Raw genomic sequence first — 24,636 nt, forward strand, 5'->3', positions numbered from 1 at the left:
GAGAAAGACGAAGACATGAAGAAACTTGAAAAGTTACGAGCCAACCTCGAGATGAACCACGAGAAGAAGATCAATGAAATGGATAGCAAAATCTTTGCTGAACTTGCCAGTGCCCGTAACGGTATTCGTAGAAAAGCAGAGAGAGCGGAGGCAAAAGCTGTAGCCAAAGCTCTAAAGCGAAACCAGAATAATTGCACCATATCATAATACTGATTAGTCTTAGCTATACCAGAGACTTTCTAATGTGGAGACACAGCACTCAAAAAATACTCCATAGAAATGCATGGGGCTAGTTTGTCACGCCAATATGGCCGTTGTCTACACATATCCCACCCCTTCCTCGGCAAAACGTTGACGTGAATACATTGAGCCAATCATATGGTGTGTTGTGAAGACATCGTGCCAATCATGTGTTGTGATCTCGCCGCTGGAGCAAGATTGGTGTCGTGAAGCCTTGCGCACGCGCAGTTCGACCCAAAGACTGTGCCCGATGAGTGCCCATAAAACGTTGGTATATAGCCGCCGAGTGGAGGGACTTGGCCTAAAAGGACTTTGGCTATACTGATTGCAGTACCTGTAATTAGGCTACCTCAGGCTATTCAGCTCCAAATATTTTGTTGCATTGCAAATTTGAATAGTATACCTAATTGATTATAGGGATGATGCTTTAGATCTTTGACAACTGAAAGACATTTTTGCAATATATGTGACATATTCGAATAGTGACAACTTTTCAAAATGCTACTGAAAACAAATTGTTTGTGAATATGAAGGGAAGAATGGAGAATCAAGTGATGAAAGTTTTTTCCAAGACTTTCATGTTATTGCCCTATAAGCTAAAATTTGAATAAAGATACATTTTCATAGTGGTGAGCCATGCAAAACTCATCATAGTCACTCTGGGCCCTAGAAGTAGGTCTAACTCAAGCTTATGTTAGCCTGGGTTTTCCCATGCTGCCTTAGGCGCGTGATTTTATTCACGCTGCTAGGCAGCCTGGATTCTATGGACTTTGTTTTCACCTCAACGAAGGAACCAATGACAGAATGGAGGGAGGGCAGCAAGACGATGACGACACACCAAAGCCGTTATGAGTTATGTACAGACGCATTTGGTAGACATTCGTAGCGCCCAATAAACGGCTCTGGGCATTCGTAAACCACGTTTCAAATATGAGAAAATGAATGTCTAGTTCCCAGACCCCATCTCAATGAGATGAGGTCTGACGTTAGCCAGGCTAAGCTTATGTAATAATGAGACAAAATCCCTTTGATAATTTTAACACCATGAGTAAGAGCTTAACCACAAACATTTATGATTTAGCTCAACACTTCCACATGTCACACAATAGCTATAATTCATGCACAAGAACACAAGACTGCCAGTCAGGATATACCAAGTGAAAATTAGGTAATCAATCTGATTTGGTCGCTAACATCTGCTCACATCACATGTAGTTAATATTAGTTGAAAAACATTGGTTTTACCCTTGTGTCCTTTATATATTACTCTTCACTTATGTAGGAGTAAGCAAACTAGAACAGCCTAGCAAAACCAACATACAGTACTTTTGCAAACATTCCCTTATCCCTTAGGCTAAAAAGGGGTAACGTAACAAATTGGGGGCTTATCCGGGATGAACTCAGGACTTGTCACACCCAAAGAATGTCCTACCCTTAGGCTGTTGTCAGCTGTATATTTATGTTTTTGTTCCATCATCCCCATAATGACATCATAGAGATACTAGGATTATGTGCTTCTTGGAAATATTTTGATGCTTCAACTGCCATAATGTTGCGTGGTCAGTGTCAGTATCAGTGGTTTGGTAGTTTAGTTGTATATTTTTACCCCTGTTCTTGATATCGTTTTGAATGCTAATGTCTTTGATTTTATTTGTTCAATTATGATTAGTGAGCAACTGCTATTTGGGTTCTGGGATTCATAAAGGAATCTTAAATTGTGTGTCTTCAATGTCTTTTTCATGGTATATTATACAATGTGGCTAAAAAAGAGACAACTACAGTATAACTTTATATTGTATCATTGCTTTAAGTATCAAATATGCAGTGGTGTTGTGTCTACATGGAAAGCAAACTGAGCTTTAACCGAATCCTATTAAAAACACACAAAAAACAACTATCCACAAAAACCATCTGTTTTGGTGAAAGTGTCTTGTTTATTGTAACCATTTAAAAAAGCCTTCAGACAGACAGCAACATCCCGTTCCCATCACCAGATACATGATCCACTGTAGACAACATGAGGAGACCACAAAACAACAGTCTCCTCTCTTCTCTCAACTGCTTTCTATCCCTCCTTTTCTAGTGTCTCTTTTTTTTTTTTTTTTTAAACAATTTTACCTCGTCATTTTTTCATGTCATTCTCTTCTCACTCTGCCCTCGTTATGAAACGAGTCAATTGTATTTGTGAGAGAGCAACATATTTTTCTGGTCCAGTTTTAAGTCTTGGGGGTGTAGACATTTGGGATAAAGGGAATGTGAGTAATACATTTACAGGGAATAACCATAATAAAAGGGTGACTGTAAGGCTTTTTTTTATTTTCTAAATTCTAAAAGTAAATCAGAACAAAATACTGTCCTTGGATATGATATCAGTGCTGCAAAATGTCACCTTGCATGGTTAGAATCAAAGCAAATCCCATAGTAGTACTATGAGGGTTGTGGAAATTTGATGAGTTAGGGCTTAAACATCTTCAAATATGGTATAGCCTTGGTCACTTGGTGGCAAAAAGCATGGTTTAGCCAGTGATTCTCTAGTTGATGTGTCATTTTGCTCTAATTGGTTTGTTCACTCTGCCAATGTTCACAAATCCTTATTTCTGATTGGTTGCTCAACTCTCACTCAGAATTTTGCAGTGCTGGCGTCACTTCACCGTTGGCCATGATGCTGTCTCTTCCATTGATCATGGTGGCTTCAGATTGGGAATCCGTAACCACGGAGACACCAACCTTTGACCCTGATTTGCTCACAGCAGTCAGGGCTCCATCTTTTGTGTTGTCTTCTTCCTCGTGAGATCCAGACACCCCGTTAACTTTTGGCTCTGCCTCTTCTGATTGGTTATTGGCTGCTGTGGAGTGCACTTCACCATTGGTCAATTTTGATAGGTCCTCATTCCTTGTGGCTCCTCCTTCCTCGTCTGTGTCACTTGCTGAGCAGTTTCCATTGAGGATGGGTGACTCAGCGTTAGCAGTAGAATTCAACTGACCGTTAGCTCTCTCATCAGGTGAGGGAGTGGTTTCACCCTCAGCAACCTCTCCATCATTGGCCGATTGTTCTTCAGGTTGTCCATTGGCTGTTTCTGGGGTTTCAGATTTTGTCTCTGTGGCTTCCTCCAATGCCTTCTTTTCTCTCAGTTTTTCTTTCATCTGAAGAAGTTTCTCACTAAAGGGAAAGAGTTGAATGGTTTGTAGTTTAGCTTACTACCAAGTGTCATGTATCAGGCAGTACTAATACTATTTGGCTTCAATGACTTATGAACAAGGTCACTCACTACCTGTAGGAGGTCTTGAGGATGCCATTGACCAGAGCCAGCTGTTCGAGTGTTGTGTCTGTAGAGGGCGCCAAAGTCTGGACACAAGAAACAGAACATTGAGGTCGTGAACAATAAACATGAGTCTAGTGTTCCAAAGCACAGAAATCTAAACATTCACACCAAAATATCATAAAATCTAGTTCTTAATGTGTCAATCATCTTACCTCAGGTGTGGTAAAGTCAGAGAGCTCCGATCCTCCCTGACGAAGGGAGCGCTCCACACGCACAGCCTGCTGGGTAATTGCTGTCAGGAAATCAGCACTGCATTTGGTCTGGGGATGGTCCTCGCCACACTATGACACAAAAGTGTGCATATAAATGTTAACTTGGTTTTAAATTACAGATTACACTATTGAAATGAATAAAGATAAAGACATATTTTTACATGGGTTCACTGTTGTTATAGTTTGTTTGCATGAGTGTGAGTGTGTGTGTGTGTGTGTGTGTGTGTGTGTGTGTGCATGTGTGTGTGTGTGTGTGTGTGTGTGTGTGTGTGTGTGTGTGTGTGTGTCTGTGTGTTGTTGTGTGTGTGTGTGTGTGTGTGTGTGTGTGTGTGTGTGTAACTTGTCTGACCTTGTTCTTAAACACTGTCTGGGCTTCCCTCTCGTGGGTCATGGCTGCCCTGTAGTCTCCAGCTACACACATCTTCTGGGCCAGCAGATGGTGACTGCATACACATGACACAACACAAACTTAAAATCCATGATATTTGGTTTTCATTGCCATAGACATTATAGCAAATCACTAAGCACTGGATGTGTCCAATCCAAATAAAGAAAGGAAATCCTTATGACAAATGAGATAATACCGGTAGTTCATGTATTGTCTTTAACATCCAGTATCACAGAACTGCAATGGTGTATGCACTCTTGCAATAAGGTATGGATTCATGTCTTACTTGAGGGCAGTCTTGACATCCATGTCTCCCCTGAAGGAGGAGTTGATTTTGAGGGCATTCTGCAGGTACTGGATGGACTGTGGTCCCTGTAACACTAATCCCAGGGAACTCTGGGATAGGAGCAAGGAAAATAGGAGGCCACATCAGGATGTTACTCATACATTTCATGACCTAATTTACTTGAATGTACTACAGACATCCGCTAGCACTTGTTTATGTGAGGTTTTATAACTGGACAAAGAATCAGCCACGATAATGTCAAAATTCACATGAATCTTTCCTTATGGAAAGGGAAATGGCATTGAAGGGGTAAATGATGGAAGACAGAGTATAGATGGGATTAAGAATGGAAGTGTGTTTCACAAGGATTTATAGGCAGAAGAGACAGGGGCAGACATTTTAAAAAGCAGGAATAGCCACTGGGGTATTAGCATTAGTGGATTGTGGTTATGATGAGTATGATGAGTATGATGAGTAACTATGAGTAATGACTTACATCCAGGGTAGCGATGTAGGGGTGGTCTTCTCCGTGCACTAGCAGCATGAGGAGACGAGCGCGGTACAGACACCGCTGTGCCAAGGCCACCTCGCCGCCACAGTACACATACACCGCCAACAGAGCCTACATAGAAAGAGAGAGAGAGAGAGAAGAAGTCAGAGAGAGAGCAAGAAACAACAAGTCAGAGAAGTTGAGAGAGAGAGAGAAATAGAGAAGCGTCGCTGCTTGGAATGGGATCGACCTGGATTTGCTTATCTCTGTAAGCCACTTTAAAAAAGCATCTCCTAAATTCTTAACCTTTACCTTTACCCTCTACCTTTGTTAAGTAACCTCAGTTAATACAACATTAATAATACAACATGACACAGGATACAACGGCTACACACAATAGGCTCAGACACGCCACAGGCTACAGTATAACTGGGATCTGTAAAGACATTCCTTCACAGTAAAGCATGCACTCAGACTATAACTGGGATCTGTAAAGACATTCCTTTACAGTACAGCATGCACTCAGGCTATAACTGGGATCTGTAAAGACATTCCTTCACAGCACAGCATGCACTCAAGACAGCCGCACCACCAGTACCAGTGCAGCATGTGCTGTATGCAGTCAGTCGGCAGTCGTTTAGTCGCTTAGTGTTATGGTTAAAGATTGTTCCTGTGTCTCACACACACTGGTTGACGGTGTTGAGTAGGTTGCAGTGTAATAGGAGAGTTAAGTAGGTGTAATGTTGTGTTGAGTGTGTCCTGTCTCCATACTTACATACTGCTTGATGGTGTTGGGGTGGTCGAAGCCCAGCACTCTCTCACTGATCACCACCACCCTCAGTTGAACACTACGAGCCTGGAGGTGGAAGGGCAGAGCAGAGCATTATGGGTAGTATATCAACACACAGACACAGACACTGATACAGACACACACACAGAGAAACGCATACCTCCGTGGGCCGGCCCTGTAGGTAGGCTGCTTTGGCCAGCAGACTGAGACAGCTACAGGCCTCCGGGTGAAGGTCATCACACACACGACCAAACAGATAGGCTGCCTCCTTCAGCTGCTCATACCCCCTGTCCAGCTGGCCTGAAGACACACACACACACACATTTCAGAGTGAGAAACAGATAACCATAACATATTTCAGACAAATTTACAGTAGTACATCCAAAAAAAAAATACTGTATAGGTAATGAGACATCAAGAAGAGAGAGAGACAGCGACAGAGAAAGACCGAGAATATAGAGAATATTTGTATTGTATGAGGGAGGGATCTACACTTGCTCATTCAGTCATGACAAACACACACAGACACATGTACCTTTCTGCAGGTAACCCTGGGCAGCACGAAATAGCCGTGAGGCATCCTGGGTCGTCATGGTGAGGTGTTTCACCACAGGTAGGATGTTGTACACGTCGTCAGGTCCGATGGGCGCCTTGTTACGGTTATCAAGGACATAGTCTCTGAGTCGCAGCTGTGACACAGGGAAACAAAATTGCAAAGAGCATAAAGTACACTGTCCGCTCATAGGCTGTTCTACTATTCTCTCAACAATATTTTTCACTCTGCTCACTTTCAGTAAAATCATGTGACTGTGTTTAACAGCTTTCCTTTGAGTTCCTATGAAAGTCTATCAACACACTTCAACACACTTACCTGTACGCCGGTCTTCAGACAGAACTCCCTCAGTAGAGACATCTTCTGCACTCCATATTGCTCCACCAGGTGGTCAGCATTGGTACTGCAACAACATTTAACATACTGTACGGTAAGCCAATGTATAGCAAAATGAATTAATTAAGACGTCTATCAAAACATCCCCCCTCTTCCTCTTCTGTGTAGGAACATATTATGGCTGTGTGTTAATGGTTGAATACTTGTTTAATGTCTCACCCCAAGCCCTCTGTAAGACCATAGGTTGCTTTGGCGTCCTGACCAATCAGGCTCCACAGTTCGTTCCCACTGAGTGTGCTCCAGGCAGTGCTGTCGGAAGCCCCTCCCCCTCCACGGCCTCGCCTCCTGGAGCGCTTCTTAGGCTCCTCCCCAGCAGAGGCGGAGCCATGGTGTGGCAGCAACAGACAGCAGAGGAAATGACTGACAGCTGCTGACAGACTTGACACCTCCACAGACTGAGAAAAATAAGAGACACAGAGAAAAAAATACTTATTTACATGATAAGCACTAAACTATGTTTTCAGTAAATGTTCAACTAATGTTTCAGTGTTTCAGAACTTGGGGGTATCATGGGGTACAATGGGGTATCACGAGACAATTCAGTACAACTTGTTAAATGTAGGCAAGTTACTATTTGTAAGCAAGGACACGAACAAAGGGTACAAACAATAGTGTGCTACTGTGCAGTATACAAAACCAACCTGTAAGAAGTTGTTGAAAAGTCTTTTGGCTGACCGCAAGACAATCTCAACATATGCCAATCTCTGAAAAAACAGAGGGAACAGAATATCAGACACAGTTCTGGAAATTTGCCTAGAGTGAAATGATGTGCCAACAGGTGTCTAAATTACACCTACTCTTATGTGCCGAAGACGATCCTTGTCTCCTGATTTGTTGATGGCTGTGGTCAGCTGACCCAGGTACCGCAGGTTGATTCCTCTCTCATGCAGGACACGGCAGAGAGCAGCACTATCTATGGGCATCTCGTGGCAGTGCAAACAGTCTTCCAACTACATAAACATATAAATAAACATATTTCTCATTCAAGGATGCTGTTGAATCATGCATCATATTTATTATTTTTCATGGAAGGATGTTCTTACACGATGTTGCACCTTAATATTGTGTTTTACATGTTTCATATGTTTTCGCTATAAGTGAACATTTCCATGACCATCACTGGCACCATACATAGGATCATAGTAGTAAAAAACAATGTTTTATGCAGTAAAGGTCCCAGATTTAATAGCTCTGTCTACCTCTAATGGATAGTGTGGACAGTAGTCTACTTAGCACTGTAGTGCAGCTCTTATGTACTGGATGTGTTGACAGACTCCTTCAGGTAGTATAGTGTAAGCTCACCAGTGCTGGTATCTGATGTGTGAGAATGAATGAGCCGGCTTCCTTCAACATTTTCTTCTGCAGCTCGATCGCTGCCGTCTCAGAGCTGGCAAACTCAACTCCTACACATACACACACACACACACACACACAAATCAACATATACACACAGATACAAGCATAAAAATGTTTTAAAGTTATGAGGCAAAGAAATGGGATAAAATTATATATTCAAGGCATTATAGAGTAGCATAGGTAGTCACAAAAATATAGGAAGCAATTACAAAAAAAATATTATTCTATTTAGGTACACTTGTAGTACAGGAGAAACCATACCTGGAGTGAAAACATTGGGGTTGAAGCGCATCTCAAAGATGATGTCACTGATGGAGCCCACATCTTTGCATGCCCCTCTTACTGCTTCTGCCCCTCGCGGGTCACCTGGGCAATACACACACACACACGCACCATACACAAAAGTACAACCGCACACACACACACAGATATATTTAGGACTAGGGTTTGTCATACACATCAGTATATCATATATTCATGTAGTGTAATTGTAAATGTTAACTGTGTAAAACTATAATTGTTGGCATTAATACAATGTAATGAAAGGTTCAGTAAAGTAAAGTGTTACAGAGATGAGACACACACACTATGGGAGTGCTACACACACACACACACACACACACACACACACATTTGTGCGTCTTACCAGGTTTCACACATTCCTCTACTCCTCCATTCTCCTCCATCCTTTCTCTGACTCGTTGCGTGAACTGGATGTTTCTGACAGAGAAGAGGAGGGTAGAATCAGGTGGAGTATTCACACACACACAAATGCATGTTAATCCATCCCTCTGTCCATACATTCATGTCCATCTGTCCATACACGCAACGCACACACACACACACACACACACACACACACACACACTAAAAAGCATATACAAATTAATAGAATTGTCATTAATAAAGATCAAATGCTCCATATAAATGCAGAGATCACACAGACACCTAGACATCATATACAGTAAATGCACAGCACACAGACACCTAGACTTACAGACACACTCATCCACACATAAACACTCACTTGTGCTGGATGAAGGCTTTGACCAGCTCAGGCCTCAGGCGGCAGAGAGCGTGAGGGAACCTGCATGGCTCTTTGAGGTCTGAGGTCGCCGCTGCTTGAACACCCTCAGCCTTGCCATCCCCTTCTCCGTTCTGGTCCTCCTCTGCAGGCTGGTAGTTGGCGTCGGCAGGCATGGTGCGGAACACATCGAGCACGTAGTAGCGCCCGTCGGCCCCCAGCAGCCCCTGGGCATCCACGGAGGTGAAGAGGGGCACCTGGTGCCCGTGGGGCCAATGACGGCGTGCCTCTGTAGGGACAGGCCCTTGGCCGACTGGGCCAGGAGCTCCAAGAGCTTCCTGCGGAGTGGGTTCTCCAGGGGGCCCGCAGCGAAGCCATACAGGAGGCCCCGAGGGGCCCCGGCCTCTGAGCCCTGCGAGCCGGGGGCCAGGCCCTGCGCGGAGAGACGCACCCCACGGTAGTCCACCACCGCTGTGGGGAGCGTGTGGAGACCCTGGAGATCCCCTTCCAGCTGGCTGTAGGCCTGCATAGACAGCAGGGGGCACCGGTCAGCACTTGGAGCAGGGCAGATTGGGGGATTTACATGTACATGGCTGAATAGAGGGGCGTGTTTATGTGCGCACAAATTATAGGTGGGTGGAATAACAGTGTTTAAGAGGTTAAACTTTACATTAGTGGATTGATTAAAAGTAATGAGTTGACAATGGGGTAATGGGGTATCATATGTAAATGTTTTTTAGCTCATTTAACAAATCACCATTGATAAATTGGTGAAAACGTCATTATATAAATGTATCAACAGAATAATATACTTTTCATATTTTACACGCTCCAAAAAATTGAAGAAATAACACATGATGTAAGTACATGACATATGTGGAAATCAGAACATAATTAATGCCTCTTGTCAGATTATAAAGGTAACAATTTAGGAACATGGAAGTCATGGTTCTTGTGTCATACAGTAGGTTGTGGGGGTCAAAGGTCACTGGTACCTGAACAGCCCTGAGCTCCAGACGCTGGGCGGCCCTCTTCCCCCTCTCCCCTCCTAGATGGGCAGCGGCTGCCCCGCCCTGGCTCAGAAACACACCACTCCACAGGAAGGCCGGCTCATCCATGGCACCGTTGATTGGGTCCACACAGCCGTCAATCACAGTCTCTGCTCCCTGTGTGGCTGCCCATACAAAGGCGCTGTTGACCTGGATTGGTGGAAACAGGATTGAGTAATGCTGGATGGATACTGTGTGCTTTCATTCAGTCACATTTAAAATGGTAACTTGTACTGTATGTTTCAATCAGATGTGTTTTCTGTGCTCACACACTACTGTGCATGCGACTGCAGGACATCTAACAACATCTGACATGCCAGAGATCCAAATGAATCTAACCGCGAACTGGAATGTTCATTTTGACATCTTCTATTTGGCACCGTGAGCCTGCCCAACTGACATGACAAATTGGACAAGTATTCAGCCCGAGTCAACAGTGTGATTGATTCAGGGCTAACATTGTGTCAAAATCGCACAATATCTGTTTGGCTTAAGGAACTGAGTAACTGTCCTAGAGATGGAAAGATTATAAAAAGAGAAATAGAGAGAGGAGAACATTGGCAAGAATGGAACGTCCAAGTGATATGTGACTCATCACACATTAAACTTTCCCCCACCCAGCTGCATCACATTACTGTGGGAGGAGGATTTGATCTGTGATGTCGTTATTGCCCCATCCATATGACAGCAGCTCTGGGAGGGGTGTGCCCATCACTTTGGGAGAGCTCAGGGTGAATCATCTTGCAAAGTTGGGAAAGTACTACAGACATGTCTGCAAGAGTGAATATGTTGAAAGATGCACTCCACATAGGTAGAGGTGGCGTCTGCGCCTTTAGTCTAATAGTTAGATGTTTCGCCCGGTGCGTAACTCCAAAATAAAGTGGAAAAAGCAAAAAGCGCACACAGGGGCTAAATATCTAAAAATGTATTCAAAGTGCCGAAAAAGATCTATATTACAGGCCCATCATCAGTGTTCCCAATTTGACGCACGAAAGATGCACTCCAGCCATTAAGTTCCAAACAAGTTCTTATTTATAATGCCTCTTTACTCCCTCGGACTCACCTCCAATGTGGGGAGGTAATTGTCCCACCCCTGATAATGTATAAAACTGTACAACTCCGCCTGGTTGACAACATATTTTGACAACGTTATGGAATGGCTAACAATGTTTTGCTAATGTAAGAGAGCTCTGACAAGCTAACTAGTTAGCAGAAGTAATGCAGGGCAGAGTTTTATCAATTGTAAGGTTACGGGCTGTTTTGATTTGATATTCTGAACCCAGACATACTAAGCTATGGCCTTTCCTGTTTACTCTGGGATATGTGTTGTAACACTTAAAAAAACACTAATGTACAAAATAAAATAAGTGTGGGTCTTTTGTATGTGTGTGTGTGTATCTGTGTGTTGAGCTGGATATGTAAACATGCATATGTGTGGGTGCAGTTTGCCTGACTGCATATGTGTGGGTACAGTGTCTGTCTGTGCATGCATGAGTAGGTCTGTGTGAGAGAGAGGGACAGAGAGAGAGATAGAGAGAGAGAGAGTGTGTGTGTGTGTGTGTGTGTGTGTGTGTGTGTGTGTGTGTGTGTGTGTGTGTGTGTGTGTGTGTGTACCTGTTGAATGGCTCTGTCTCTCTGCAGTCTCTCCTCCAAGGACCTCTGGGGCAGATCTCTGGCTGCCTGCAGTTCCTCATTCCAATCTGGAGTCTGCAAACAACACAAATACATTTACATACAACAAACACACACACACACACACACACACACACACTATGTCACACACAGTCAGACAAACAAACAAATAGCCAGACAGACAAACACACACACACACACACACACACACACACACAGTGAGACACACACACACACACACACACACACACACACACCTCTGGAATGATGTGTTCCTGTATGGCCAGTGGGCTGCTGTAGGTATGTCTGTGGGAGCGTGTAGCAGAGGCAGGACCCAGCCAGCTCAACACCCGGTACGGAGATGCCAGTGCCTCCTCAGCTGGACGCTGGTTTCTGTGACATGCAACACACATACACAACACAACACACACACACACAGTTTTCACAGATGAAAATGTGACTGTATGAACTAGGTACAATGAACAATAGATATGGGAGTGTCTTCTCTTCCGTCTTTGATCTTTGAACTCTTGTTTCTGTGTGTGTAAATGCATGTGCATACCTCGCATTCTTGCCCCAATATTGTGTGTGTGTGTGTGTGTGTGTGTCTTTGTGTGTGTGTGTGTGTGTGTGTGTGTGTGTGTCTTTGTGTGTGTGTGTGTGTGTGTGTGTGTGTGTGTGTGTATGTACCTGTTTCTCAGTGCAGTGAGATTCTGTTTAAACTCGGAGCTGATTTGACTCAGCAGGTCCGTGAGGCAGTGGCAGACAGAAGAGGAAGTGGAGGGACGTGGGTCGAACACCTCAGCTGTAGACCTGCACAAACAGCCAATCAATAGTTTGGTGTTCTATGGTCTTGGTAATATAGCTGTGTACAACACTGGACTACAATGTACAGTAAACCTGTTAGAAAAAGATTGCAATTACCCATGAAAATAATTATTTAAACATATAAACCAGATGGTGTCTCCATTATATCCCTAAAAATTGTAACATTTGTCTTGTTGTTTCCAACGTGTTCTCTCTAAGCTAGTCATTAGGTCATATTTTTTGCATATTTTTGCATATTTTTTATAGAAGTGGCTGTCAAAAGAGCTTCAGACTAAGTTTCACTGCATGGTTTAAAATGCTGCCTGACCTGAAATGTTGGCAGTAGTAGATAACGGTACTCTGGGAAACGTTTTCAGCAATGTTAATCACATTAGTGTTTCCTGTTTACCTGATTTGATGTTTATGACAAGTTGCCTGCTGATGATTCTAATTACAATTGCCTAGTATTAGTGGGAAAGTGCCCACAGATGTCAACGTCAGTCAGTAATACTGCTTGGCAACAACATTGTTCAAAAGAACATCACCTGTAGTTTTCATTCTGATATGGGAGTATTGTCTTGAGCTCAGAATCTGTAACCAGGAATATTTTGCTCACCTGTTGAGGAAGAAGCCACGAGGACAGGAAGAGATATCATAGTGCCGCCCCTCCCGTGTGTGTACAGTGATGTACAAAAAGTCACCCTGCAGTTTCCTGGGGCCAGGGGGCGGGTTCCAACAGCTGAGTGACAGGTCCAACAAACAGCTCGGAACCTTTGGAAAATCACCATCACCATCATCACCATCACCATCACCATCACCAACACCATCATCATCATCATCATCATCATTCATCATCATCATCATCATCATCAACAAAACTTTACCATAAATGCCTCCACCATCAACATCTTTTTCATCATTAGCATCTTTGTTTGAGAAATCTGATGCCATGTACTGCATCTGTGTGTATGTTGTGTGTGTATGTTTGCCCTGTTTTTGTCACTGCATGTGTGTGTGTGTGTGTGTGTGTGTGTGTGTGTTTGCCCTGCTTTTCTCACTGTGTGTGTGTGTGTGTGTGTGTGTGTGTGTGTGTGTGTGTGTGTGTGTGCGCATCATGGTACTCACCTCACTGTGTGGGTCTGCGGGCAGCAGAGTAGCCAGTGGGGGGCGCTCTGCAGCTCCAGGCAGGATGTACTCTGGAGGGCCGGTCTCCTGGCCGGGCTGATCTGTTTTGGTGTTGCTGGCTGGGCGCTTCTGGCTCTTAGAGGAGTGTCCAGCAGGGGGAGCATCTGAGCAACAACAGGTTAACAACAGTTAACTTTAACCAGCATAAACTAGCGTACTGCTGTCATTCACGGAAATCACTGCAGATCAGATCTTAAAATCTATGATCAAGTCGTCTCAGGTCAATCACCTACTTTGTAGATGTACATTTATCAAAGGATCAAACAGTAAAAGCTACTGTATATAAGATAGACAGGCTATTCTCTCTCTAAAAACATCCTTATCCTAAAAGCTGAACTATAGGCTACAACTATTAAACGTACCACAACATTAATTACCGTTCAATTAGTGATGAATGGTCATAATCATGGCCTAAAACACATACAAAGATATGCAATATCATAACAGTGACCACAGATATACACTATTTATTGCCAAAAGTATTGGGTCACCTGCCTTGACTCGCATATGAACTTCAGTGACATCCCATTCTTAATCCATAGGGTTTAATATGATGTCAGTCCACCCTTTGCAGCTATAGCAGCTTCAACTCTTCTAGGAAGGCTTTCCACAAGGTTTAGGAGTGTGTTTATGGGAATATTTGACCATTCTTCCATAAGCGCATTTGTAAGGTCACACACTGATGTTGGATGAGGAAACTGGTTCTCAGTCTCCGCACTAATTCATTCCAAAGGTATTCTATTGGGTTAGGGGTTCCAGTGAAAGGAACTCTGAATGCTTCAACTTTGTGGGAACAGTTTGGGATTGACCCTACCTGTTCTCATATGCGAGTCGAGGCAGGTGACTCAATACTTTTGCCAATATAGTGTATGTCATCAGAACTGACATTATTACCTGGAATTTCATGTCATCATTGATGAGTAAGTCTGAGTGTGTGTGTGTGTGTGTATGACTCAGTGTGCTGCAGGTGTGTCTATGTGAATGGAGGTGTGTGTGTGTGGGAATGAGACGAGGATCTCTGAGGAGGATCTGTGTGTGTGTGTGTGTGTGTGTGTGTGTGTGTGTGTGTGTGTGTTCTGTGTCTCACCTGTGGTGTGTGTGTGTGTGAGTGTGCTGAGAATGCTGGGGGATCTGCCGTCTTTTAGGGAGTCATGAGGTCCTGCTGCTCTCAGGAGATCCTGTACCCTCGCCAGGTGAGCACGTGCAGAACGCGGGGAATAGGGCTCTGTCACACACACACACACACACACACACACACATAAACAATGCAAACACAAACGCACAAACATATTATATATTGCTTATACACTCATAAATGTAAAGTATAAACATACACAAAAATAATATCTCTGCGCTGTCTCCCAACAATATAGTGTCCTCAAAAACAGAAAACAGAAAAATGCAAATGAATGCAAATGTATGCCACACATGCACATACACATAACCAGTTTGTCTTTGCGGCCACACACACACAAACACACACATCATTTTTATCACTGATCTTTTGGAGTGGCATTTCTGCTTTGCAAGAGTAAAGGTCAACTCTTTATCTCACAGACAGTAAAAAGACAGTTAGGTCAACTATTCTATTTTATCTCACAGACAGTAAAATCCTCAGACAGTTAGTCACTCAATCTATTCTATTGCTAGAGTTTTTTTCTCACACAGAAGTACAAACACACACACACACACACACACACACGCAAATACAGAGCATAAACACATACATGTGAGGAAACACATAAAAAAGTATAAAAGCTGTTTTTTCTGCAGGAAATTCAAGCGAGTGACTCAGATCAGCATGACCTGAGAGATCTCATTAGACTAAAGGACAAAGTGAGGGAGAGGAGACAAATACAGTGAGGGAGAAGGAAAGAGAGAATGTAGAAAAAAGGAGAGCGGGTAATAGGGGCAACAGGTATGGTCCTATATCGTGAAAGACTATTTGCTTATTGTGGATAGAAGACTATTTGCTTATTGTGGATAGAAGTAGTGTAACCAGTTCAACTGATCTACAAAATCCACCCACACTCTCCCTCACTCATGCCAACATATACACAGGGAGTACACACAAAGACTTTTACACGGGAATGTTCCATATATTCACATTAAAATATACCAAAAACAACACACACACACACACACACACACACACACACACACACACATATGCTATGCGTCACTGCTAACCTTACCTATACCTAAAAGGTTTACAATGAGGCACAATGGAGAACTGGAGAACATGAGCCAAAATGACTCCATTGGAAAACATGAGTCCGCTGAGTTTGTGTGTGTGTCTGTGTGTGTGTGTATTGTCTCACCCTCTACTTGGCGTATGGTGGCCCTTAACATGTGTGTGTGTGTATGTGTGTGTGTGTGTTTGTCCATGTATATATGTGTGTGTGTGTGTGTGTGTGTGTGTGTGTGTGTGTGTGTGTGTGGCTCACCCTCCACCAGGCGTAGTGTGGTTCCTAGTGTGTGTGTGTGTGTGTGTGTGTGTGTGTGTGTGTGTGTGTATTGGCTCACCTTCCACCAGGCGTAGGGTGGCCCCTGGCTTGAGGCCTTTGACCTGCTGCAGTGGCATCAGAGGGTCCAGCATAACGCCCGAGAGGGCCAGAGAGAGGGAGGTGCGTGGAGCCACCTCATCACGGCCCAGAGCTGCCAGCACCACATCCTGGACCAGCCAGAACCCGTGCACCTACACACATACACGCACGCACGCACACACACACACACACACACACACACACACACACACACACACACACACACAATAATGTAAGTATGCACACTATCATACACAAATAATCAACACACAATGCACAATCATATACACACAATTACACACCCCCACACACACACAATGATAAAAGTGTAAGGATACAAACAGTCATACAGACAAAACACACACACGCACACACACACACACACACACACACTTAACCACTTACAAAGTCTTTATTGAATGGATATGCCCTGAATGGATCGATTAAATGCGCTGAAGTAGGCACGCGTTCTGATAGGCGTGGCCATTTTTAATCTGTTCATATATATAATATATTTAATCTGTCCATTCAGGACATTTCAATTCAATAAAGACATTTTAGTTTAAGGATTGTCTTGGTCTGGAGGCTTTTCTGCCTCTCTCTTTTTTCTTTTGACATTAGTATTTGCTCAGGGAATGACACACAAACACACCGCTATCTGACCTGCAGTTCAAAAGGTTCAACTCCAGGGCCCTGAATCTTCACAGAAAATGAGCCGTCGTCTTCCTGTTTCACCTCGGCAGCATTCTTCCCATTGGTTGCTGCTTGCCCATCTAGACCACGAGACCAATCAAAATAAAGCAAGAGTTAGATTGACAGTGGTACATGTATCTTTTCTCCCAGTAGGAGATTCTTCACACCATAAAAGGAAATAATGAGTTCTATTGAAGTGGAGGCTGAAGGGATCTATTTAATCCTGCATGGCTTACCATACAAGGAAATGACTAAAGGAACCCCAATGTCTTTATCTCATGAGATACATGAAGATAAGGATGAAGGTAAACGTGTGTTTTGTGGCCTTGAGGATTTGGGAATAAATTATTCTCCACTATAAGAACTCCTTTCATTTCAGAGCATACAATGAATGGGAAATCCCAAAAGGGCCTTGACAAAGGAAAATTACTTTGACCTTCCTCATGAATCATAGTCTTCCATGCACTGACGTGCAGAGCATTATGTCAAAAGCCACACACACACACACACACACACACTGAGTTGGGAAAATGTTCTCCTCTTGTTGCCCTTTCAACGGGAACCCTTTCATCTACAGGGCTATGGGCCAACTTTGCCAAACACTTTTGCCTGGTGAAAGCAAACCACTGAGCCATCCCCATAAAAAGAAAAAATCTGTTCTCAGCATTCCTTTAGTCTGAGTCAGACATAGATCACACACACCACTCTCTCATTCTCTTTCTCTCCCTCTCTCTCCCTTGCACACATACAAACATGGTCAGCAAGAGACATAAAGCAGCTGATTTCACCTACATCCTATGCTGTGATGAACAACCAGGAAGTTAACCGGGGGAAGGGAACTCCCTCAGGCAACAGGGAACCAACAAGCCTGACAGGCCAGAGGTCGACAGGGACCAGGGAAAGATTGATGGGTCTATGTTCACACGTGTGTGTGTGTGTGTGTGTGTGTGTGTGTGTGTGTCGTTCCCCCAACCCCTGACATAACACCCCTAAACAACAAACAAATGAAACAAATAAATGCATATTTGAGAGATTATTTGAGAGATCTCTGATCTTCATCTTTGATAGAAAACTAACCAAGACTGCCCCAATTCCAGCTCCTCCATGTGTTTCTGTGTGGTCTGCATTATGTCCTACACCTTGCCACCGGAAAGAGGACTCTCCTGCTGTCACACACTCTCACACTACTACTGCTGTCACACACACTCTCACACTACTACTGCTGTCACACACTCACACACTACTGCTGTCACACACTCACACACACTCACACACTACTACTCTCACACTACTACTGCTGTCACACACTCACACACTACTACTGCTGTCACACACTCACACACTACTACTGCTGTCACACACTCACACACTACTACTGCTGTCACACACTCACACACTACTACTGCTGTCACACACTACTACTGCTGTCACACACTCACACACTACACACACTACTACTGCTGTCACACACTCACACACTACTACTGCTGTCACACACTCTCACACTACTACTGCTGTCACACACACTCACACTACGACTACTGTCACACACTCTCACACTACTACTCACACACACTCTCACACTACTACTACTGTCACACACACTCACACTACGACTACTGTCACACACTCTCACACTACGACTACTGTCACACACACACACACACTACTACTCACACACACTCTCACACTACTACTACTGTCACACACTCTCACACTACTACTCACACACACTCTCACACTACTACTCACACACACTCTCACACTACATGTACTACTGTCACACACTCTCACACTGTTACACACACTCACACTACTACTCACACACACTCACACTGTCACACACTCACACTACTGTCACACACTCACACTACGACTACTGTCACACTACGACTACGGTCACACACACTGTCACACTAACTGAGCTGCGGTCACTGTTTGCAGTGTGCATCTCCGTTTGCCTCTCTGGTACATGCTGATAGGCAAATGGGGAACACAAAAGCCAGGGCAGCGCTCTGGCCCAGCGGATACCTGAAGCCTGAGAGGGGTCTTTTTAAAACCCCCAGCAGTCAACTGGAGTGACCTGATTCACTTAGTCAGATAGCGTACCCGTGACCTAAATCACAGTAGGCTGCAGAACAGGTCTGGAGTAGGTTGGAGTGAGTCAGGAGAAGGTCTGAAACGAGTCTTGAACAGGATGGGATCAGGTGTGGAAAGGTGTGGAAAGTGGTTCTGGATGGGTGTGGTTCTTACCCGCTGCAAAGGCAGTCACTTTTTTGTGGGACAGCACATATAGGGTAAGCTGTGGAGAGAAGTAATTATCTTCACTTAGTGTCTCATTCTGAATCAGTTTTAGAGGTAAGCAAGAGCTAGCTAGCTGCCCCATGCAGAAAGAGTTAATTAGTGGTTTAATGGTTTCCAAACCATTGTCTGTGGACAGGGCTTCAGATTCCAGCTAATATAGCAAGGGACTTGAACAGGCATGGCACTGATGCTGTGTGGTTAGTGTAACAGATGCCAGCTAGCTTAGCTGTGCTTGTGGAACGTTGGTAAACCTCACTCCCCGACGCCTCAAGAATGCTGCTGGCATGCAATCCTGTAGCCTGGGCTATTGGCTGAATTGTTAGCGCGCTCGCCTCCCGATCCGAGGTGCTGCTGTTCACGGGTTCGAGTCCGGGCGTGTGCAGGGCTGAATCGCACAGGTTCAACACAACGCAGGTTACATTAGTCTCTGGGGAATTGGCAGCTTAAGCTGCGGACAAGGCTAATATCCGCACACAGATGGTATCTTCTACTGAGAAGGGTCTGTCTCAGGGTTGGCTGGCCTATTACAGGGTTGGCTAACTGACAGTTCCAAAGCTGCAAAAAATTTCAATATCCTCCCAGAGATAGCATCTGAAAGGGCCTACTTGTAGTCTCGTTCCAGAGTTAGTGGGCCATCCATTCCTATAGCTAGACATGAATATTGTGATCCCTAACATTCTATATCTTTATTCTATTAAAATTATGTTTATAGTCATTTCTATGTACTTTACTTTGTTATAATAATATCTTCATCTTCATATATTCATGTGTGTGTGTGTGACCCTGAATGACCCTCTGTGTTTGTGTTAAAAGCTGTTGTGAGAAAGTTTACTGTTGCCAGAATGTCAAGTCAGTAACACTGGTTTCATTCAGAGGGCGACTAGTGAGGCTTTTTTATCTTTTATTTTTTTGCTCTAGCTTAATTTGGGAATCCACCAGGATAGTCAAGAAAATAAACTCTCTTCTCCTTTTCTTTCTTTGCTGTTGTCAGTGGAACATCGTGGCAAAAAAAGTTGTGGGTTAGTTGTTTGAACTTTAAGGGCAGAGCTATGAAAAGGACAAGTAGAGAAGACTTCTTTGAATTGGTAATGACTTTCTTCAGGAGCCAGAGAAACAGAAAGAGAGCGTGTACTTTTACAAGTAAAAGCAAGACTCCACTTGTGTTTCTTTGAGCTACGCCAGTCCATCTGAGACGGAAGCCTGTCCAAACACACACACACTCACACCCTCTGCATGCTGAAGCATTCATTCAGCCACACACCCTCCAGCAGAATGCTAAAACTCTCTCTTTAACTCTCTCTCTCACACAAAATGAGGGTTAGTGATTTCACCCTCAGTAGCCCAACCCACTTCTGGCACAGGCAGAAGAGGAGGAACACCACGCTGTCACAAACAGAGCCACTGATTGGCTAATTCTTTCACAAAGAGGGCAGTTCATTGGTAGTGTGACTGGGCCCATAAGCACTGCAACATGGCAAAGTCATGAGTCTGAATTTAATAAAATAAAATAATGACATGTCCATACAGACCTGCAGCCAAAGCACAGTTGTATGTACAGTACCACAAGAAGGATTCATCATTCAAAGTGGAATACTAAAATACCCCCATCTTATAAAACAAAATTGCAACAACAGACAGCATATACCGTAAACACATGCTGTGCATGCACACATGCACAATTATAAAGAGACATAATTTGCGTCTGTTAACCCTTAAAGGTGTAGGTTTTTGAACGTTCTAAGTTCCGCAACAATTGAAGGTTCTAAAATTCTATGTTGAATTCAATGAACCCAGATATTCGTTAGAACGTTAATTTCTCAACATTCCCTACTCCTTTAAGGGTTAATAGGGAGCCCCAGTGTTGCTCAAGTCAGGCCTGTTTTAGGTTAGAGGCAGCCCGGAACATTTTCAATCAAAATGCAAGCGAAACAATTTACAGATGCTGCAGTTTGCATGCATTTTCATACCACCAAGTGTTAAACATGCAGTGGGAATATATGGGAATGCTACAGCTAACATCTAGCCTGTGTTAATCTTCACCATGTGTTTCACACTTAGTGCATCTGCTGTCAATAAAATCATTCACATCCCTAAAGAAGCTAAAAAACACGTCTCTTATGCACTCTACTAATATTGACTAAACGTCACATGCTTCTAGCAGTCCCTAGGTCTTTAATCATCCATCGTCTTCAACAGAAATCATCCGGTGGCATGGTTGCCCTTCTTGCTATGTGCATTGTGAAGTCCCAGCAGCAAGTCAGTCAGTCAGAGTCAAGAATGTCCCTGATCAGTGCATAGTGAATAGCCCTAAGCTGGGGTTGCCATGATGGCTTTGTTATGTAAGACTTGTCAGTTTCTCCTGTTGCCTAGAGAGAAACGCGTTCTATTGCCCCCTCCCCTACCCATCTCAGTCCCCCCCCCCCCACACACACACCTCCCTAAGAGAGTCAAGAATGTCTCCTGATCAGTGCTTCTGGCAAAGTGCCAAAATAACTTAACCCAGCTAACAGAAATCACACGTCAGTCTTACAGTGTGTGTGTGTGTGTGTGCGTGTGCAAGAGAAGGGTAGCTAAACAAAGGCAAAAGACAAAACAGGCAGAAGTGTGTGATAGGGGTAGCCTGCATGCCCACGCACGTGTGTATGACTCAGAGAAAAAGTTTGTTGTGTGTGTGTGTGTGTGTGGTTTAGAAAAGTGATAGACTGACTAAACAAGAAGGAAAGGAGGTAAATGGAGTGTGGAAGCAAGAGCAGTCAAACGGTGAGTCAGCCTGTTTGGAATTTTTCCCCCAACACTAGTGTGTGTGTGTGTGTTTGAGAGAGAGAGAGAGAGAGAGAGTTGGTGACTCTGTGTGTGTGTGTGTGTGTGTGTGCCAGAAAGAGCGTATGCGAGGGCGAGTGGAAAAAGTTGAGTTCACATTCCCTAACCACGCACACTTTACAAAAATGGCCGTTTGCAAACAACCGCTCCCACATGGATCCAAGCTCACACAGCTCTGCCAAACCTTACCAGCATTCCTGAGAGAAGTCCACTGCACGGCAGAACAGACAGACAGACACAGACAGAGAGAGAGAGAAAGAGAGTGCAGAGGAGAAGAAGCAACAGGACACGGGATCAGGGGTTGGAGGTGGGGAAAAGAGAAAGAAAACAAGGGATAAGAAGAGAGAAGTGCGAAGGCTGACTGTTCTCACCTGGGACTCCCTGTCCTCGTCCACCTTTCTTGCCGTTGTCCTTCATGACTTTGCTTCTTTCTTTCACTCTTTATCTATTTTTCTTCTGCTGTGCAGCTTTCTGCTAGTTTCCAGTGACTTCAGTATTCTTTCTTCTTTTTTCCGTTCACTTTCCTCCCTCTCTTTATCTCTCTCTTTCTCCCTCCCTCTCTTGGTGACAGCAGGCAACAGGACAGGTGTGAGACAGACACACTCTGCAGTTCTAAGCCTACGTTTTCTCTTTTCTCACACGAGAGTTAGCCACTCCTTCCTCTTGCTCAACAGCACGCCCTTTCTCCCTCTCCCGCACTCACTGACTCCTTCTGCTAAACTCTCTGTGGGTTGGGTGTGTCTTCATTCTTTGCTTAGGCACTGTTTAATCTCTTACTATCACTGCCACACCCTAGGCAACTCTCTCTCTCTCCCTCCCTCCCTTCTCCTCCCCCTATCCCTGAGGGAGGGCAGAGATGGCTCATTCAGTTCTACTGCTACTACACCACAGGGATTGCTCACCGCTTTTACAGCATTTACTCTCTCTCTCTCTCTGAAAATAGGTCAAGTTACAAATATTTTCTTTCAGATATATTGCTGATTATCATAAACGGCCACAGCAACGAAGAGGAATGACTAAGGGACTATGTTAATCTATCAGACCAAACCAGTTTGAATGGAATCTCTCTGTGTGTGTGTGTGTGTGTGTGAAAGAGAGATAGGAGAGAGGGTCTATATGCAAATTGCTAAATTCCCAAAATTACTTTCAAGCCCTGAGGACCATTCCCCCCTTTTACTCCACAAAATTAAGAATAGGTCACACGCACACACACACACACACACACACACACATCCTGCTAAACTGATGTTAAGGTTTGGGAAAACAGGAAGACTCCCCTTTCCTTACCTAAATATACCCATGGTGATTAAACTCACAGCAGGTCAGGTTGGCCGGCACCATAAACCATAAACATGCATTTCGCTTTCTCATTCTATCTAAATTACAGAGAGCATTCTTGTGCTCTTGAACTTTCTGACTGGTAACAACCTTCCATTCCGAAGGGTGTCTTGTCCTCTCGTTTGTCTGCGGGGCCTTTGCCAAAAGAATCCTGCAGGTGAATCCTGCAGTGGTTCAGCAGCAGCTCTCAGGGTGGGTGGGGCCCACATCTGAAACATTACAGACTGATCTCCTGGCGTCCCTGTCAGGCAGAGACAAATCTCCTCAGGGGTCAAACGTTATTCAAATGCTCATAATGTACAAGATGAGAGAGAGAGAGACTTTAGCAGAAACGTTCCATACAGAAGGCCCTGAACCTCCTGTAACAACATTCCCCCTCCTGGACTGGGTTCAATACTACCAGAAGTTAATACTACAGCCTCTCAGAACTTCAGACCACTGGCCAGAACAATCTCATCAGGCTGGTATCACAGAACCCAGGATGACATAGAATGCTGGATGTTTGAAGTTAATATGCGACTGCTTTTAAAATAAGCAAAGCAAGCCTCATTGCAATACTGGAGACAAAAATGCAATCTCCTGCACACAAGTCCATCCATGCACACACCTTTAATACACACACTCATATATTCTATTAGTTAAAATAGAACGTCGTGTTTGGTTTTGTATAGACCCTTTCAAGAGAGTTCCATCATAGTTGGCCCCACAAGGCTTCCGTTTTAAAATTCCATGTTATCTTAATGCAGAGGAAGTAGATTGGGAACCAAATAGAATGTTCAAGCATTGTTTTTGTTTTTATTGTTGAAAGGGTCTATACATACCTCATATACATCATTTATGTACATGTAGTTTGGAGAGACGAAAGTACTGTCCTTGTGTGTATATAGGCTCCAAGGCCTATTCTCTATTCCCAGACCCACCTTGGCAGAGTGCATAGCCCTTTTCAAATGAGCCATCCCAGTATGTCGCCATGTTAACATGACCCTTCATCATGACTGCTTTGCTTATTTTACGGGGCACCACACAAAGCCAGCAGCAAGACACCAAATTGTGAAAGACCTTACTGGCAACCAGCTGGGTCCTGTCCCAAATGGCTTTCTTTTTTATTCCCAGCCTATGTTCGTAATGATGTGAAATAACAGGCAATGAACTTGGACACTGACCATTTTTCAGGAAACATAGATAATCTTTACAAACCTGATGC

At 44.0% G+C, this 24,636-nt stretch overlaps 1 protein-coding gene across 1 annotated transcript; it reads right to left on the reverse strand.

Annotated features, from left to right (window-relative positions):
* Positions 1-2,154: 2,154 nt before the first annotated feature.
* si:ch211-166a6.5 (clustered mitochondria protein homolog) lies at positions 2,155-22,710 on the reverse strand. Its single transcript, XM_048242893.1, is given in 28 exon segments — positions 2,155-3,400; positions 3,513-3,586; positions 3,716-3,844; positions 4,125-4,218; positions 4,450-4,559; positions 4,946-5,071; positions 5,715-5,795; positions 5,890-6,029; positions 6,265-6,418; positions 6,601-6,685; positions 6,838-7,073; positions 7,320-7,382; positions 7,476-7,628; positions 7,981-8,081; positions 8,296-8,400; positions 8,681-8,754; positions 9,062-9,326; positions 9,329-9,581; positions 10,054-10,257; positions 11,722-11,814; positions 11,997-12,132; positions 12,430-12,552; positions 13,163-13,317; positions 13,672-13,835; positions 14,819-14,956; positions 16,258-16,429; positions 16,941-17,050; positions 22,466-22,710. Coding segments are annotated over 28 exon segments (4,128 nt in total). The 5' UTR covers positions 22,512-22,710; the 3' UTR covers positions 2,155-2,856.
* Between the last annotated feature and the right edge of the window lie 1,926 nt (positions 22,711-24,636).

This window comes from Alosa alosa, chromosome 5 (assembly GCF_017589495.1).
Source record: "Alosa alosa isolate M-15738 ecotype Scorff River chromosome 5, AALO_Geno_1.1, whole genome shotgun sequence".
NCBI classification, from domain to species: Eukaryota; Metazoa; Chordata; class Actinopteri; order Clupeiformes; family Clupeidae; genus Alosa; species Alosa alosa.